Source organism: Mytilus trossulus, chromosome 11 (assembly GCF_036588685.1).
Source record: "Mytilus trossulus isolate FHL-02 chromosome 11, PNRI_Mtr1.1.1.hap1, whole genome shotgun sequence".
NCBI classification, from domain to species: domain Eukaryota; kingdom Metazoa; phylum Mollusca; class Bivalvia; order Mytilida; family Mytilidae; genus Mytilus; species Mytilus trossulus.
Window position 1 is genome coordinate 48,699,859 of NC_086383.1, and position 15,260 is coordinate 48,715,118.

The window sequence follows — 15,260 nt, forward strand, 5'->3', positions numbered from 1 at the left end:
GTTAATTTTTAAACGGTTTTCGGGTAAAACGAAAGTGGCCGCAATCGTGTTCATCCTTAATATTGAAATGAAAGTTGTTTTTATGATAATTTAATTTTGTGTATAACGCGTCTTCTGATTGGCTGACGTTATTTTGTTATGAGCCCATAGACATAATTTAGTCATGTGACCGATACGTCATCAAAGTTTTTTCATGGTTTTCTACGGTTTAAAATGAAATTTAGAATTAAATTATAAGAAATGACTGTAATATTTTTTTCTGTCTATTCGAAATAACATAAAACAAAATGTGGTGCACACTGTTAAATAACCCGCTATGCGCGTTATTCAGTGTGCACCAAATTTTTTATGTAATTTCTTCATAGACAGAAACAATATTACAGTCATATCTTTGAACTATAATATAACTATATAATATAACATATATAAAGGTTGAGGATGAACACAAAAAACATCTGAAAAGTGACATTTTTCGCTATATTTGGTATATTTTTTATATTTGAGCCTAAATTGGATCGTTTTTAATTACTGAATCCGATAAAAATCTTTCAGTTCAACTAATTGATTCAATTGAAATTCATCGTTAACTTGTTGTGGAACTTGTTGTGGTCCTAAACATGCTATATTTGCCACTGGATGTCAAGCAACCAAGAATCAATATATATATATATATTGACACCGTATGTGTGTGGCATAACATCGCGGCCACAAGTTTAAAAAGTTTTTCTGTTTAGTATTAAATTTATTTTAAGATCCATTTTGTTACATCTTGTGATCAATTTTATTTGGCAATCGCCAATGGCAGTCAGCAGGGTTAAAGAACATCAGTTGTTCGACCTGTTAGTCAAATGCGTTTTGTTTAAATTTACTTTTTCACTTTTTTTGTCTTTTGGAAAATGTTGTTTGTGCTGTTTTTAGACCCTTCTACAACGAAATTTGTTTAACATGCACATGTATAAAAATTGCGGTTTTTATCCAACGCAATCATAGGTTTGAACGTAGTTTTCAATTTAGACTCGTGTATATATATATCAATCGTCAATGGCAGTCAGCAGGGTTAAAGAACATCAGTTGTTCGACCTGTTAGTCAAATGCGTTTTGTTTAAATATACTTTTTCACTTTTTTGGTCTTTTGGAAAATGTTGTTTGTGCTGTTTTTAGACCCTTCTTCAACGAAATTTGTTTGACATGCACACGTATAAAAATTGCGGTTTTTATCCAACGCAATCATAGGTTTGAACGTAGTTTTCAATTTAGACTCGTGTATATATATATTTATATACGTCTGAGTCAGTGACAACCCTACAACAGATGTATCCATCGGATCGCCATCAATGATGGTGATACATGGCTGTGTACATAATGTATATACCACTCGTCTAAACATCAACCCAACAATGTTAGATCTGTAAATTTGCTATCGCAAATTTTTGGTTCTTCCCTCGCCGGGATTCGAACCCATGCTACTGTGATATCGTTATCTAACATTGTTGGGTTGATGTTTACCAACACAACAATGTTAGATCTGTAAATTTGCTTTCGCAAAATTTTGGTTCTTCCCTCGCCGGGATTCGAACCCATGCTATTTTGATATCGTGGCACCAAATCGCCTGCACTGCAGCCGTCCCGCTAGACCACACGACCACCCGGGCTCTACAATAATAGAGCTTTCGCTGGCCCGCGTCATGCCTTATATATCATGTACTGTAGTACGCCGCTAGATTAAAACTCACGAGGAAAGGTAACACACGGCCAGCGAAAGCTCTTTTATTGTAGAGCCCAGGTGGTCGTGTGGTCTAGCGGGACGGCTGCAGTGCAGGCGATTTGGTGTCACGATATCACAGTAGCATGGGTTCGAATCCCGGCGAGGGAAGAACCAAAAATTTGCGGAAGCAAATTTACAGATCTAACATTGTTGGGTTGATGTTTTGACGAGTTTTATATACATTATGTACACAGCCATGTATCACCATCATTGATGGCGATCCAATGGATACATCTGTTGTAGAGTTGTCACTGACTCAGACGTACTTATAAGGTTACTTATTAATTAGTTTATTTCTTTTTTTAGTTTGAGATCACACTTGTTGCATTGTTACCCATTCGTTTGATGTGTTTGGACTTTTGATTTTGCCTTTTGATTTTTGATTTTCCTTTTTGAATTTTCCTCGGAGTTCGGTATTTTTGTGTTTTTACTTTTTGCATTATGGTTCAAATGTTCGTGTTAACTGAAATCAAGGATTTGTATAGTTACTATACAAATCCTTGATTTCCGATAATGTAGCTGAAATCAGTCCCTAGGAGAATACCTGAGACACCTCCAGTTATTTGTTGAGGTTCGTGCTGCTAATTTTTGTTTATCCTATGAAGTATTTACTTCACGGTAGACTTTTTGTCTGTTTGTCGTTTATGCTTTTAGTCATTGTGTGTTGCTTCACTTCCACTTCTGAGTTTTGGTGGGTTTTTTTCCAGCTCTATAAGCGAAAATATTATTATGTTGATCAATATGCACAGGTCATATAGAAAGATGAAACTCTGAATTTACTGACGTCAGTATATTAACTAGAGTGCAGTCGAACTTAAAAGGTAAATGTAGATGCCAGAGGAAGCATTCTCCTGTATTATAACTTATATAGTGTCAAGAACATGTAGAACCCAAGGGTACTGTTCATTTTGAGTAATCAGTGCTTCTAGCAGGACCACGATACAATGACCATATTCTGGTGTAAATGATCGCTTATGTGTAATTTGAGGTTAATGTTCCCTAAGGTAAAACTTGCCCTTGTTTATCTTGACTGATTAGTTTGGCTCTTTATTTTTGGTTTAATGCACGTTAAAATGTTCAATACTAGACAGGAGTTTTGGTCTCAATGATACCTAACTTTTAGAATATTTAAAACAACATATCATGAATTTGTGATCTGTTCAATTTTAACCACTGTGGATTCACTTTATACTTTCGTAGGTACCAATTTTCGTGTATTGCGGAAAACTTGCCTTTTAGTGGATATGTGATTTCATGGTTGTACCAAAGTCTGCATACAACCTAATAGAAATTTTGATTTCGTTGAACATATGAATACTTGGTACACCTGTACCCACGGAAGTTGGTATTCAACGAATAATATAGAATCAACAGCATGTCTTATTTCATAATCTTTACGTGGAACAAATGAAGCTGTCAGTAAAAGATGTACTAGACTGCAGCAGCAATGGCATAACTCATCTGTATAATTCTTTTAATTCAGAGCCAGACAATCTGTATGTTGTATGCAGATACCTTGTTGTTTCTATTTGACTGCAGCAGCAATGACATAACTCATTTGTATAATACATTTAATTCAGAGCCAGACAATCTGTATGTTGTATGCAGATACCTTGTTGTTTCTATTTGACTGCAGCAGCAATGACATAACTCATTTGTATAATACATTTAATTCAGAGTTAGACAATCTGTATGTTGTATGCAGATACCTTGTTGTTTCTATTTTCCGTCCTGTATCTCATTGCCATGATACCAATATTTAATTTTCCTTGAAGTGCACATTATTTCAGGTCAAAGAATCAATGTAGATGAATATACATATTTGACTTTTTGCAGTGGCAGATCCAGGAGGAGGGTTCTTGGGGTTGCAAGTTGCCAACTGAATTATTCAGGTAAGATTCTATACAAAGAATATCTAATTAAGATCAAAAACACTTAGACAAATTACAGATAAGTCATGTTTTGTGAAAGAAATGAACTGGTTCATTTTTTTACATAAATAAGGCCGTTAGTTTTCTCGTTTGAATTGTTTTACATTGTCTTATCAGGGCCTTATAAAGCTGACTATGCGGTATAGGCTTTGCTCATTGTTGAAGGTCGTACGGTGACCTATAGTTGTTATTGTCTGTGTCATTTTGGTCTTTTGTGGATAGTTGTCTCATTGGCAATCATACCACATCTTCTTTTTTATATGGTCTCTATATGTTAGTAACATGTTTCCTTCTGAAGATATCTGGATTGATTGATTGATTGATTGATTATTAGTGTTTAATGGGACTTTTAGCAATTATGGCTATACCAATTATTATCGGTGAAGGAAGCCTGGATATGCCTGGAGAGAACTGTGAGTTTGGCAGGAAAAGTAACAACCCAGAGTCTTACACACCTGACACATGCAGACATGACATATATTTGTTAATTTCTGTGTCATTTAGTTTTTTGTAAAGAGTTGTCTCATTGGCAATCATACCACATCTTCTTTTTTCATTTGAACTGGCTCCTTTAGTGTTGACAAGCTAGTGACTGCTGTAGATGAACTATTTACATTGTTTTACATGTCATCTTGGGGCCTTTTAAAGCTGACTATGCATAAATGGGCTTTGCTCATTGTTGAAGGCCGTACAATGACCTATAGTTGTTAATTTCATTGCCATTTTGTCTCTTGTGGAGAGATGTCTCATTGGCAATCATACCAAATCTTCTTTTTTATATTTAATGCACTAAGTTAAAGAGGCCTCTAATATATGGATGAAGTAGATGATATCAATATGAATATTTGAGGCAACAAATTTTAAACCATAAACTCAATGATATGTGAAAATATTTATTTTCTGTTAATGGCTACAAGTATGGCAGATGCCATTTATCTAGTTAACAATATAGTCTGTGTACTACGAAAAACTAGACTCTGTACAATAGATGTAATTGTCTCCCTTTGTAACAGATGGTGTTATTTCCCCTTAATAACAATGCTGTAGTTCTTCTGAGGTCTGACCTTCAAACAACCAATCAAAATGGTTGAAGTATGACATATATCAAAATAAGATGCAATCTTTTGTGAAAAGTGAAGACAAAAATATTTAAAAATGATGAGTATAATTTCAAATGACCTTTCCTAATACTGAATTTTGAATCATATTCTAAATTTTTACTATAAATTTGAAATATTTTTAGCAAGCAAAAAAAACAAACAGTATAGATATGTTTCCTAAAAGCAATGGAGTAAATATTGAATGAATCTGCGATGAAATGAGCCTTAGATTAGAGAAAATATAGAACACCCTGTACTAATAAATTATGCATGCCATTTGAAGGTCAGGCCCTCCATCAGACGTAAACATGAAAAGTAATATAAAAAGAATAATGAGTAACAAAAATGACATAACAAACAAAAAATATATATGAACAATAGAATATAGAGAAACTACTATATATAAGATAGACATATATAAATTTTTACATAAATTTAGGATCCTCTTCTGTAGATCAAAATGTATAATACTTCAGAAAAATGTAATTCATACTTCCCAGAAAAAAATATTATTTCCAAATTATCTCCCTTTTTTGTCTAATCACATGGCCCCTTGCAACATAATAAAAAAACTCAGAACCGGTAAAGAACTGTTTTATCACACTTTATCTGGAATATTTTTGTCACCAAATAAAAACAAGCACCTGTTTTAGTTATTTTTCTTCGAAATTTTACTTCATCTTCTGGTATTAGTTCCTGTTAATGCTAATGGATTTTGAATGACTGCCTTTAACTTCTACTTAAAGCCAATGTTTATAAACATAAAATAAATGTTTCATAATAAGAGTCACTAGAATGTTCTAGCAGTATAAAAAAAAATCTTATACAAAAACTAAATAGATTTTTGAAAAATTTCTAGTGAAAAGTTGAACATTAATAGTTCTTTCTGCATTTACACATAATCAAAACATTTCCAAACTTTCTTTTTATCTTAATTTAAATGTAAATGTAAATTATACTGTTACGGCTGAAATATTCCAAAAGTCATTCATAAGCCACCATCATCAACAGAAAACCTTAAAAAAAATAGAAAAAAACAAAAACAATAAGAAGCTTCTTCTTTCATCTGGATTCAGTTCTAAAACAAAACTTTAACAACTTGTGTCTGGTATCTAAAATATATATACAACAAGCAGGACTTGAATATAAACACATTCTCACTGAATTATAGTCCTTTCTATACATACAACTTCAAAATGGTGAACAATTCAAAATTTAAACCAGTAATAATTTTACTGTAAAAGCATGATTGTCTCCCTTACACTGATTAACAAATTTTGTTGTCTCCCTTATACTGATTAATAGATTTTGTTGTTTGTTGTGTTACTTTTTCTAAAATGAAAATCTTCTTGTTTATACATATATACACAGTACTTAAACATATATATTGGTTTTTTCTATGTTTTGCTGTAAAAGTTCACAAAAAAAATTATTCTACTTGAAACTTTTGAATTATTGACCATTTTGATTTCAATTCTGATGTATTTCTAAACTCCTTAGCAACAATACCACCAACAAAAATTACAGCTGATCCCATTATAATTGGTCTACATTTGCACAGTAAAAATCTTACCCTCAAATTCACCTCAGCGGCAACAAGTGTCAAGGTCAAAATAATTCTTTACATGTAAACATTGTCACAGACCTTGCAGTCAACATGTGTATACTGTTATGGACATGTGTTTAAAATGTTGCTTTTTATATTCTTACATTTTTTTAATCCTAAAATATCCTTCTAAACATTCAAAGAATACAGACAAATGCAGTTTTTTGTTTTTGCTGTGAAAGAGTAAATAAATGTTTTGAAAATCTTTCTTTTAAGTCCAAATCTAAAGATGGTACATGTAAACTGTATGTTAGTTTTTCTAAAAATATCATTTTGTCAGTGTACAATAAGAATTTGTTGATTTCACTTATATGGATTTTTTTTGCTGCAGTGAATTTGAAGATGCAAAGTAAAATATACCATGACCTTTCAACAGAAAATACAAAATATGATGAAAAAACTTAAGAAATTATACACATACATCTGTCATTGAGCAGAACTCGAACAGCATCATATAATTTTTTTCATTCATAGGATTTTCTTTCAGAGACATATTACATACATTTATTTACTTAACGACTGTAAGTTAAGGGTCCCAACAAAGATATTCAATGTAATAAATTATTTATAAAACAACAAAATATGAGGTAGAATATACAAATATGAAATGCAGATGTTATTGAAGAGACAGAAATATTATTTCAGCCTGGAATCCTGGAGTGGAGAAAACACAGCTTTACACTGAAGAGTCAGGGGGATGACTAATTTTGAAGACTTGTTAGAATTGAATTTACTAGACATGAGAAAAATACGTAAATAAAAGTTATCACTGTAAAAAAGTAGACTGTTTACTATATTAGATTGTTTCCTTTTCCATGAGTTTTGACAATTTAAACCAAAACATGGCAGACTAAAAAAAAATAGAAATTATATTTGTTGGCAGTTTAATTTTCTTAAAGGGCATTTTCTCTAACATCAAATAATTGTAAAATATATTCTGCTGGTTTTATTTTATAACAGTGAGCTAGGTACCCAGACTATATTTTTATAATTTTTTCCCCTTTAAATAAGGAAATTATCTCCCTTGAAAAAAAGATTTTGTAAGTTTTCTGGGTTATTTAGTTGATATATGAGGTAAAAGATATGATAGCATCTTGTAAAAAGACAAGCCAAAATTTAAAATTTCATGTCACATTCAATTGGAATATATAATATTAAGAAAAAAAATATTTATTTTCCTTTTGCAAAACAATAAAAGATTTATATTAAAACCTGTCCAGATTATAAATGAGGTATAAAGGGAAAGTAGCACTAAATGAGGGAAATATTCTATGAGACTGTACTGTACATAAACTTGAGCAAAATAATGCTTCACCAATAAAAATACTGGAGCTCTGGAAATATCAATTTCAGGTAAGTTTTTAGGTCAAAAGTGACATTCTGTACTTAAATATCTATATTTAGATGAAATAACATTTCAACTATTCTTAAATTTAACTTAATAAACAAATGTAAATAAAAGTGAATGTAAATAACAAAAATGTGACTTAGACCGGTAATGTTGTTTGCGTTAGAGATAAAAGATCATCTTTGCGTATAGAGTTATTTATATCTTTTAGAGGTAGAAAAGGTCAAACTTTCTTTCAATATAAATAAATTCTGATTAAATACGGACCCGTTTCGACACAATTGCATGATGGGTATTGTACAAGAGGTATACTTTGATAGTTCTAAATAGACTATCCACATTTTACAATACCCACAAGGAAAATTTTCATATCTAATGTACATACACAATGTGGTAGCAGGCATACAAACATACCTCTAGCTTAATATCATCAACAAACCTTGGTCAAAACAACTTAAAATATCACTTATATAATACCCTGTTATTTAGATTTTAAGGGGCAATTTTGTCATGTGTAATAATTATGAAGTACAAAATGTAAAACCTTAGAATTCTATCTTGATTCCAAAATAAGAATATTGTGATGATAGTAAGTTTAGTTTCCACTGTCAGGTAAACTTTTTCAACTTGAAAGTGAAAGTAAAATTTCATAAATCTTCTAAATCAAAACAAACTAATACATAGAAAGAAAACCCCCCCCCCCTCCAAAAAAAAGCTACTCAAACAAGTAATCCAAGAAATACCCAGCAGCCTGAATAGTATTTTCTATATTAAAAAAAACATGTAAAATTAGTACAATATTTTGGCCAAGATTTGTTGATTTTTTTCAAGTCCACAAGTCGCCACTAGTCAAAAACACATATACAATATCATAAGCAGTAGGCATATATCATTAAAAAATCATCAATTTTAATATACAAAACAAAACAAAAAATCAAATATATATATATTTATATAGATATATATCTAGAACATATTACTATGAAATGAGGTAATTCTTCAATGTTACATGAGCTCTATGTATAATTATGAGGCAAAACTACAGAGCGAAAAAGTGCAACAAATAAATTGAAAACACGACTATTTATAACATCATATTTATGAGGTATTTCATCAACAGAGGTAGTGCATAACTGACTTGAGCAATAAATATTTCTCTCCATTTCTATGTTTTATTACTGGGGGGTGGGGTATTCTGATCTTGAAATCCAGGGCTTAACAAACAGGAAATTCTTAGATCCTGAGATCCTCAATTTGAATAAATTTAAATCCCCACATCCCGTAATTCGAAAAAAGAATTCCCAGATCCCGAAATTCCAAGCTTAAAAACACTCAATCCCAGAGTCTCGATAAAGGTCCTATCCCACCTCATAACTGAAGCTGTCAAAATTCGTAGACTAAATATGACACAAAATACAAAAAACAGAGTGTATATACTCTTTAAAGGAAACTGAGTTTATTTTTGGTTAAAGAAGGGATTAGCATGTAATGTTTTTAGATTTTTTTTGGGGGGGGACATTGTTTTTGGATGAGGAGGGGAGGGCTATGATGTTGTCTTTTCATTCTATTTGCAGTTTCTAATGTTTGCCTTCTATCTTTAACTGTCCGTTACAGAAAACTATAAGACAGTAATAGCAATAAACAAATTAAAGATAAGACCTTTTTAAGAACATCAGACTAGAAATGAAGTCACATGAAAATAAATATATTCATTTGTTAATTTTAGCTCAATAAAAAGTCACATGGTATTCTTAACCTGAAGTATCTGACATTCCACCAACACAGTGCTAAAACAATGAAATGAGGAGAAATTTTAAACCAAGTCTCCACTCTTAGGCATGGATTTACTACTAATATATAATTATATGTATATAGATATAGATACTTTACAATATTTACTACATTTAACTGTCGAGGTCATATATTAGAACAATGGCATAAAAAGAGCAAGCTGAGTCAATTATATTACAAGATTAAATTTTATATACAAATAAGCTGGCTCAGTGCTTAAAAAGCATAACATGGACCCAAACTCATAAATATTGGGAGTCCAATTTGAGGTATACTGGTAAATAAATAATTACTAACTTTAAAATGAGACAGGGGTTTCTTTGGTCAAGAAGTCTTTTTCTGAACTTGGTGTAAAGCCAGGTTTAAGCCAAAGTTCTTCCTGAAAGACCATGTCTAATTAGAATAATATAAAATACTTAGTTTTTTTATTTGAAAAAAATTGTTTCAACATATGTATATATATGAATTTTCAAACTTATTTATAAATTTAATGAAAATTTGCAAGGTTCCAAAATTATTGTATTAATTTTTGTTTTTAGTTACATGCATTTATTAAATTATCTCCCCTTAAAAACAATATTGACATTTCAAAGTTGTTCCCCCTTGATCATTGTTGCAGAGTTTGAAAAGTATGTCTTGATAAGAATGTAAATCCTTCTTAACCTGAGTTGTCTGACTGAATAAATCACTTCTAAGATGTAGTTATTGTAGCCTGAGGTTGGGTAAATGGTCAATGAATATATCCCCTGAAATTTAAAAAATACTTTTTTAACTCCTTCTTAACCTGAGAGTTCTACCATATATAGTGTAGTTTTAGAGGTATCTTGTGGGCAAGAATTTTACCCTGATAAAAAAATGTTGCTTCGCCATCATATCTGTTGTGTATATAATATAATGTAAATATATATATATAATCAATTCAACTATTTACAAATTACAACAAATTGAAAAAAAATCAACTTTTGCATTTATTATTCTACAACTCGTACCCAGTAAAAAACAGTGAAATTACTATGCAGTAAGAAACAAAAAAATGTGGATTTCTTTTACAAAATGTTCCAAGAAATGACAAACAAAACAGAATTTTTCTTTTAAAATACTAAATTAGATTTCAAATTATTATTTTTATTTGTTCCGGGTAAAAAGTTAAATTTGTTTATAGTATCTAAACAATATGAGGCAACAAAATATAAATGTTCAACTCTCATATTTATTACAAACAAAAAACTAGAGATCTGCAAGATGTGTCAAATATTTTTCATCACAAATTGGTTGAAATTTCTTTTGCTGAATTATAAAATAAACAATTGCTAGAAATCCAAAACCTTTTGCCTTTCTACATATTAAATCACAATTTTCTAATAACAAATATACGATACACATATTCATGTGGACAGAAAATAATTCAATTACAATATCAATATACCCGCAATAGTGAACGTCCACAAAAACAGTGTACTGCAAAAACAATACAAAATAATGATTCCCCGAGGTTGAACGAACAAAGTTGTTTTTCTTTCTAATAACTACTTCGATTCTTCTACTTCTACATCTAGAAGGATCATCGTAAATGTTCAGATACATGTAAGGAAAAATACACCTTATCATGACAATCTTCACTACATATCGGACAGGAAAATGGCGAGGATTTGCCTCCTGGATGAATCTTCGAGTGAATTCTGTACATCGCATATTCTGAGAAGTAGCATTCGCAATGTTCACACTTGAAAAGTTTACCCCCAGCAAGTAATGAAGCAATATTATCTGGTGAGTTCTCCAATGCTGCTAGATTGGCAGCACTATCTCCTGACTGAATACTGGCATTATCGCTGGGACTACATGCTCCCATCATCAAGGGAATATCCATTCCCATTTTACAGCAGCTTTTAACTTGTATGCCAACATCTGAACAGTCTACTTTCAAACTGGTACCCAGAAAGTCATTCTTGATACTCTCCGATCCACTCAATGACCTTGACCTTGATCGGCTAATTGAGGTAGGTGAAGGGATTTCATTGTCTGTACCCGCATCTTGTTTATGAACTGATAAATTGAGCGCATCCTTCTGTGGTGACTGACTAGAGGTGTCAAACCCCGCTGAAGGCGGTGGAATTTCTGAGGTAGTATGAAGGGAGGAGTAGAGTGACGGCAGTGAGGCGCCAGCCATGGCCTGATTGTGGTAATTCATAAATAAAGCATTGGACATTGCAACTGAGGTAGGATGAGAAAACAAATTGTTAAAGTTACTGTAAGGTGAGGTGTCAGTAAACTTTGAATTTGGAATTTCTGCCATTGATGATCCAGAGAGGTTCATCAGTTCTGTTTTATGATTTTCTCTACTGACATGGTTTGATTGTTGAGAATCATTTTTAACAAACAGATCCCATACGCTCTCTGCCGATATACCATGGCGCCTGGCATGTCTTCTAAGGGTTGATCCTCTAGTGAACTTGGCTCCACATATATTACATTGATATGGCTTAATCCCATCATGGAGTTTGATATGAGACTTCATGTTGTTTTTGTACCCAAATCGTTTCTTACAAATGGGACATTCATATGGTTTCTGGCCTTCGTGTGATTTCAAATGATATCCCATGTGACTTTTGGGTATATCTCTTCCACAGATGGTGCACATTTCTTTCTCTTCATTAGGATCAACCTCTCCATCTATATTCATTGGCATTTCAGCTGGTGATTCTTGCTCAGGAGATGTTAAATTTTCATTGGAATCAGATTCGTTTTCTCCCTCTAGTTCCTCATCTTCCATGTCGTCATTGACCCCATTGACCTCCGCTGTCAACGTTCCGTTAGCCATATCTAGTAAATACTGAAGAGACTCTGCCTCTGTTGATGAGAGGTCATGACTTTTCAAATGATCGTGGAGATCTTGATGTGAAACAGCTGCCTTTCCACACTCCCTACACAACCACGGCCCATCTTTATGATATTTCAGCATGTGTAGACGTAGATTATCTTTCTTAAATGAGGATCCACATATAACACAGGTATGTTCTGCATTAACCAATACCTCCTGGTCATTTGTATTGGTCTCGTGTAATCTCTCATGCTGAATACGGAGTGCTGCCTTCGAAAATCTTTCTCCACAGAACCGACAAGCGTATGGTTTAAATTTCGTATGTATTTGTTCATGAACATGTAGCTGCCATTGGGAGGCAAACATTTTTCCACAAACACCACATTTAATGGAGGCATTCCCTGACTGATCTAAGTTTTCCCCATTATTATTCTGCTCAGATTTGCCAATCTCATTAAAGCTAGGCATCATTCTTCCATCACTGCTTGGTGATTCTCTTTTAACTCGCTTACTCATTTCATCAAATTTTAAATCATCGTTTTCAATACTGTGTCGCAGTTTTTCAAAATTTTCCCCATCAGATCCATTGGCATTATTAGCCCCTTCATCATTTGATATTGATTCCTGATCGTCACGGTGACCACTAGATGTACGTGATGGAGACTTGTTGAAGTCCATAGCAGCCCCTAAATGGAATGGAGAGAGTGAAATATTTCTGAAATTGCTTTGTTTATATGCAGCGAGAGCTGCGTGGAGATCAGACATGGGATGAGAGTCAGACATGATTTCTCGTGATTTGTCTGCATACAGAGATGCTAAATGTTCCTGAGTTTCTTTTTTCATGATTACACTAGCTGTATTTTCTAATGAGTCGTCTCCCTTGAATTTGGTAGAGGACAACTTTGAGGTAGATGCCGAATGAGGTTTTAATGAATTCCCTGATAATTTATCATATCCTGAGGTAGACGATTCTATACTGTTCCTTCCATGCGGTGATGGAAGTTGAGGAAATTTTGATTTTTTGTCATCATCTTGAACAATTCCACACACTGCTGCACGTAGTCGTGGACAACGTTTCTCGTGATAACGTCTCGTTGTTGATCGAGTGAACACTTTACTGCAGTAACTGCATGTTCTCGATTTCCTTGGGTACCCGTTAGAAGTAAATTGATATAAATCACCCGTATATGCGTAATTGGGCATGGCCACACCACTAAGTCCATATGGGAATGAACTATGCTGGCCTTCCACTTTCGTACTAAAGTTCAATGCCATGCTGTTTAAAAGTCCCTGAGAATTTAATATCTCTTTAGCAGCTTCCTTACTGTGTGTATATGGTGAACTCGCTATATGACCTTCACTTGTTCGGGGATAATTCAAGGTCAATGGTGAATTCTTGATGAATCCCTGAGAATCACTTGTCCTTGATAAGTCCATTATGTCATCATATTAAATATATAATTCATCCCTGATTTGATAAAGTTCTGAGATTCGCATAAATTATCCATTGTCATCAAGAATATCTGAAATATAAAAATAAACAAATTTACAATGATGTTAACATATAATTATAAATAAAGGTATTAATTTAAAACATATATTATACTGTGCATTTTCTTATGTCTGATGGGTACCAATATTTATGGATTGAGAATGAATATATTTTTAATGATATTTATAAACCTAATGGTTTTACAAGTTCTGCATTTAATGTATTTTGTTAAACAATTAAACATGTTAGATTTGTTGTTTATCTATAAGCATGGAATCCACGAACATCATAAACATCAGAATCTAACAATAATGTATTCACAAAACTGTCTAGAACATCAGTTTTACATACTTTACTTAAGCAGTAAACAAGAAACACTATGTAATGATAAAAACAAAATACAATTATTTCATAATAGTTTGTGAATATCTTTGGCAATTTTTTGTTTGTTTGATTGTTTTGTTCTTGAGTTTTTGCTTTTTTGTGTAGCCCCACAGTTTCCCCCATATGCCACAAAAATTAGTACCCATGAAAATCAAATAATCCCCAGTGCATATTTTACACCAAACTCTTCCAACACCTTTCAAAAGTTTTTTTCTATATGTGACAATCAACATTTGACAGTGTATTCTATTTTTGGTCATCAAACACCTTGCTTACGGTGATGAATGCACATATTTATGACCATGTATTGCTTTATAGGTCAAAATTAGTAATAAATTCTCTGACCACAACTAACTACTGTATGTTAAAATAAATCAAAAAGTCTTTTGTCTGGGAAAGTATGTACATATAACATAAATTAATGCATATACAGGCCATAACCAAAGTGGACCAAAATGTAGGCTTCTACATCCCCCACTTCTGAAACAAAAGAGAATAGCTGCTATATTACATTTGTTGTTGATGCTAATGCACTTATCTATACGCTGATTTGCAATAAAATTATTACAATTACAATTACAAGCTGTAAATGTAAGTATTAAAAAATGTAAAAACAAAACTTGATTTCATACATCCAAACTGCTAATATAAAAAAGAAGATGTGGTATGATTGCCAATGAGACAACTATCCACAAAAGACCAAAATGACACAAACATTAACAACTATAGATATAATTTATATATCCTAAATCTTCTTCAGGAAAAATCAAAGTCAAATACTTGATATCTCAGGATCACAAAAATGACACAATAAGAACAAAACTTAACAAAAAACCTTTTAAAATTTTAACCTTCCTCTCCCATTTTCTTACCTTTTATTTTTAATCAATTAAATCCTTTTCAATATCTTATTTTTGACATGTCAAATTTGGTAAGAAAATTGCATAATTCTTCTAATCCTTTCTCCATACAAATCATACCCTGACAAATGAATTATATGCACTAACATGTTTCTAACATTTTCT

General features: G+C 32.3%; 1 protein-coding gene across 12 annotated transcripts in view; it reads right to left on the reverse strand.

The window, feature by feature from the left end:
* Positions 1 to 4,576: 4,576 nt before the first annotated feature.
* Positions 4,577 to 15,260, reverse strand: part of LOC134691255 (zinc finger protein 271-like) — a 67,481-nt gene continuing 56,797 nt past the window's right edge. For all 12 annotated transcript variants that reach the window (XM_063551650.1, XM_063551653.1, XM_063551652.1 and 9 more), the window contains one exon: positions 4,577 to 13,882. In XM_063551650.1, the coding sequence (XP_063407720.1) occupies positions 11,103 to 13,796 (2,694 nt within the window). In that variant the 5' untranslated portion in view covers positions 13,797 to 13,882 and the 3' untranslated portion in view covers positions 4,577 to 11,102. The remainder of the gene's footprint in view (positions 13,883 to 15,260) is intronic.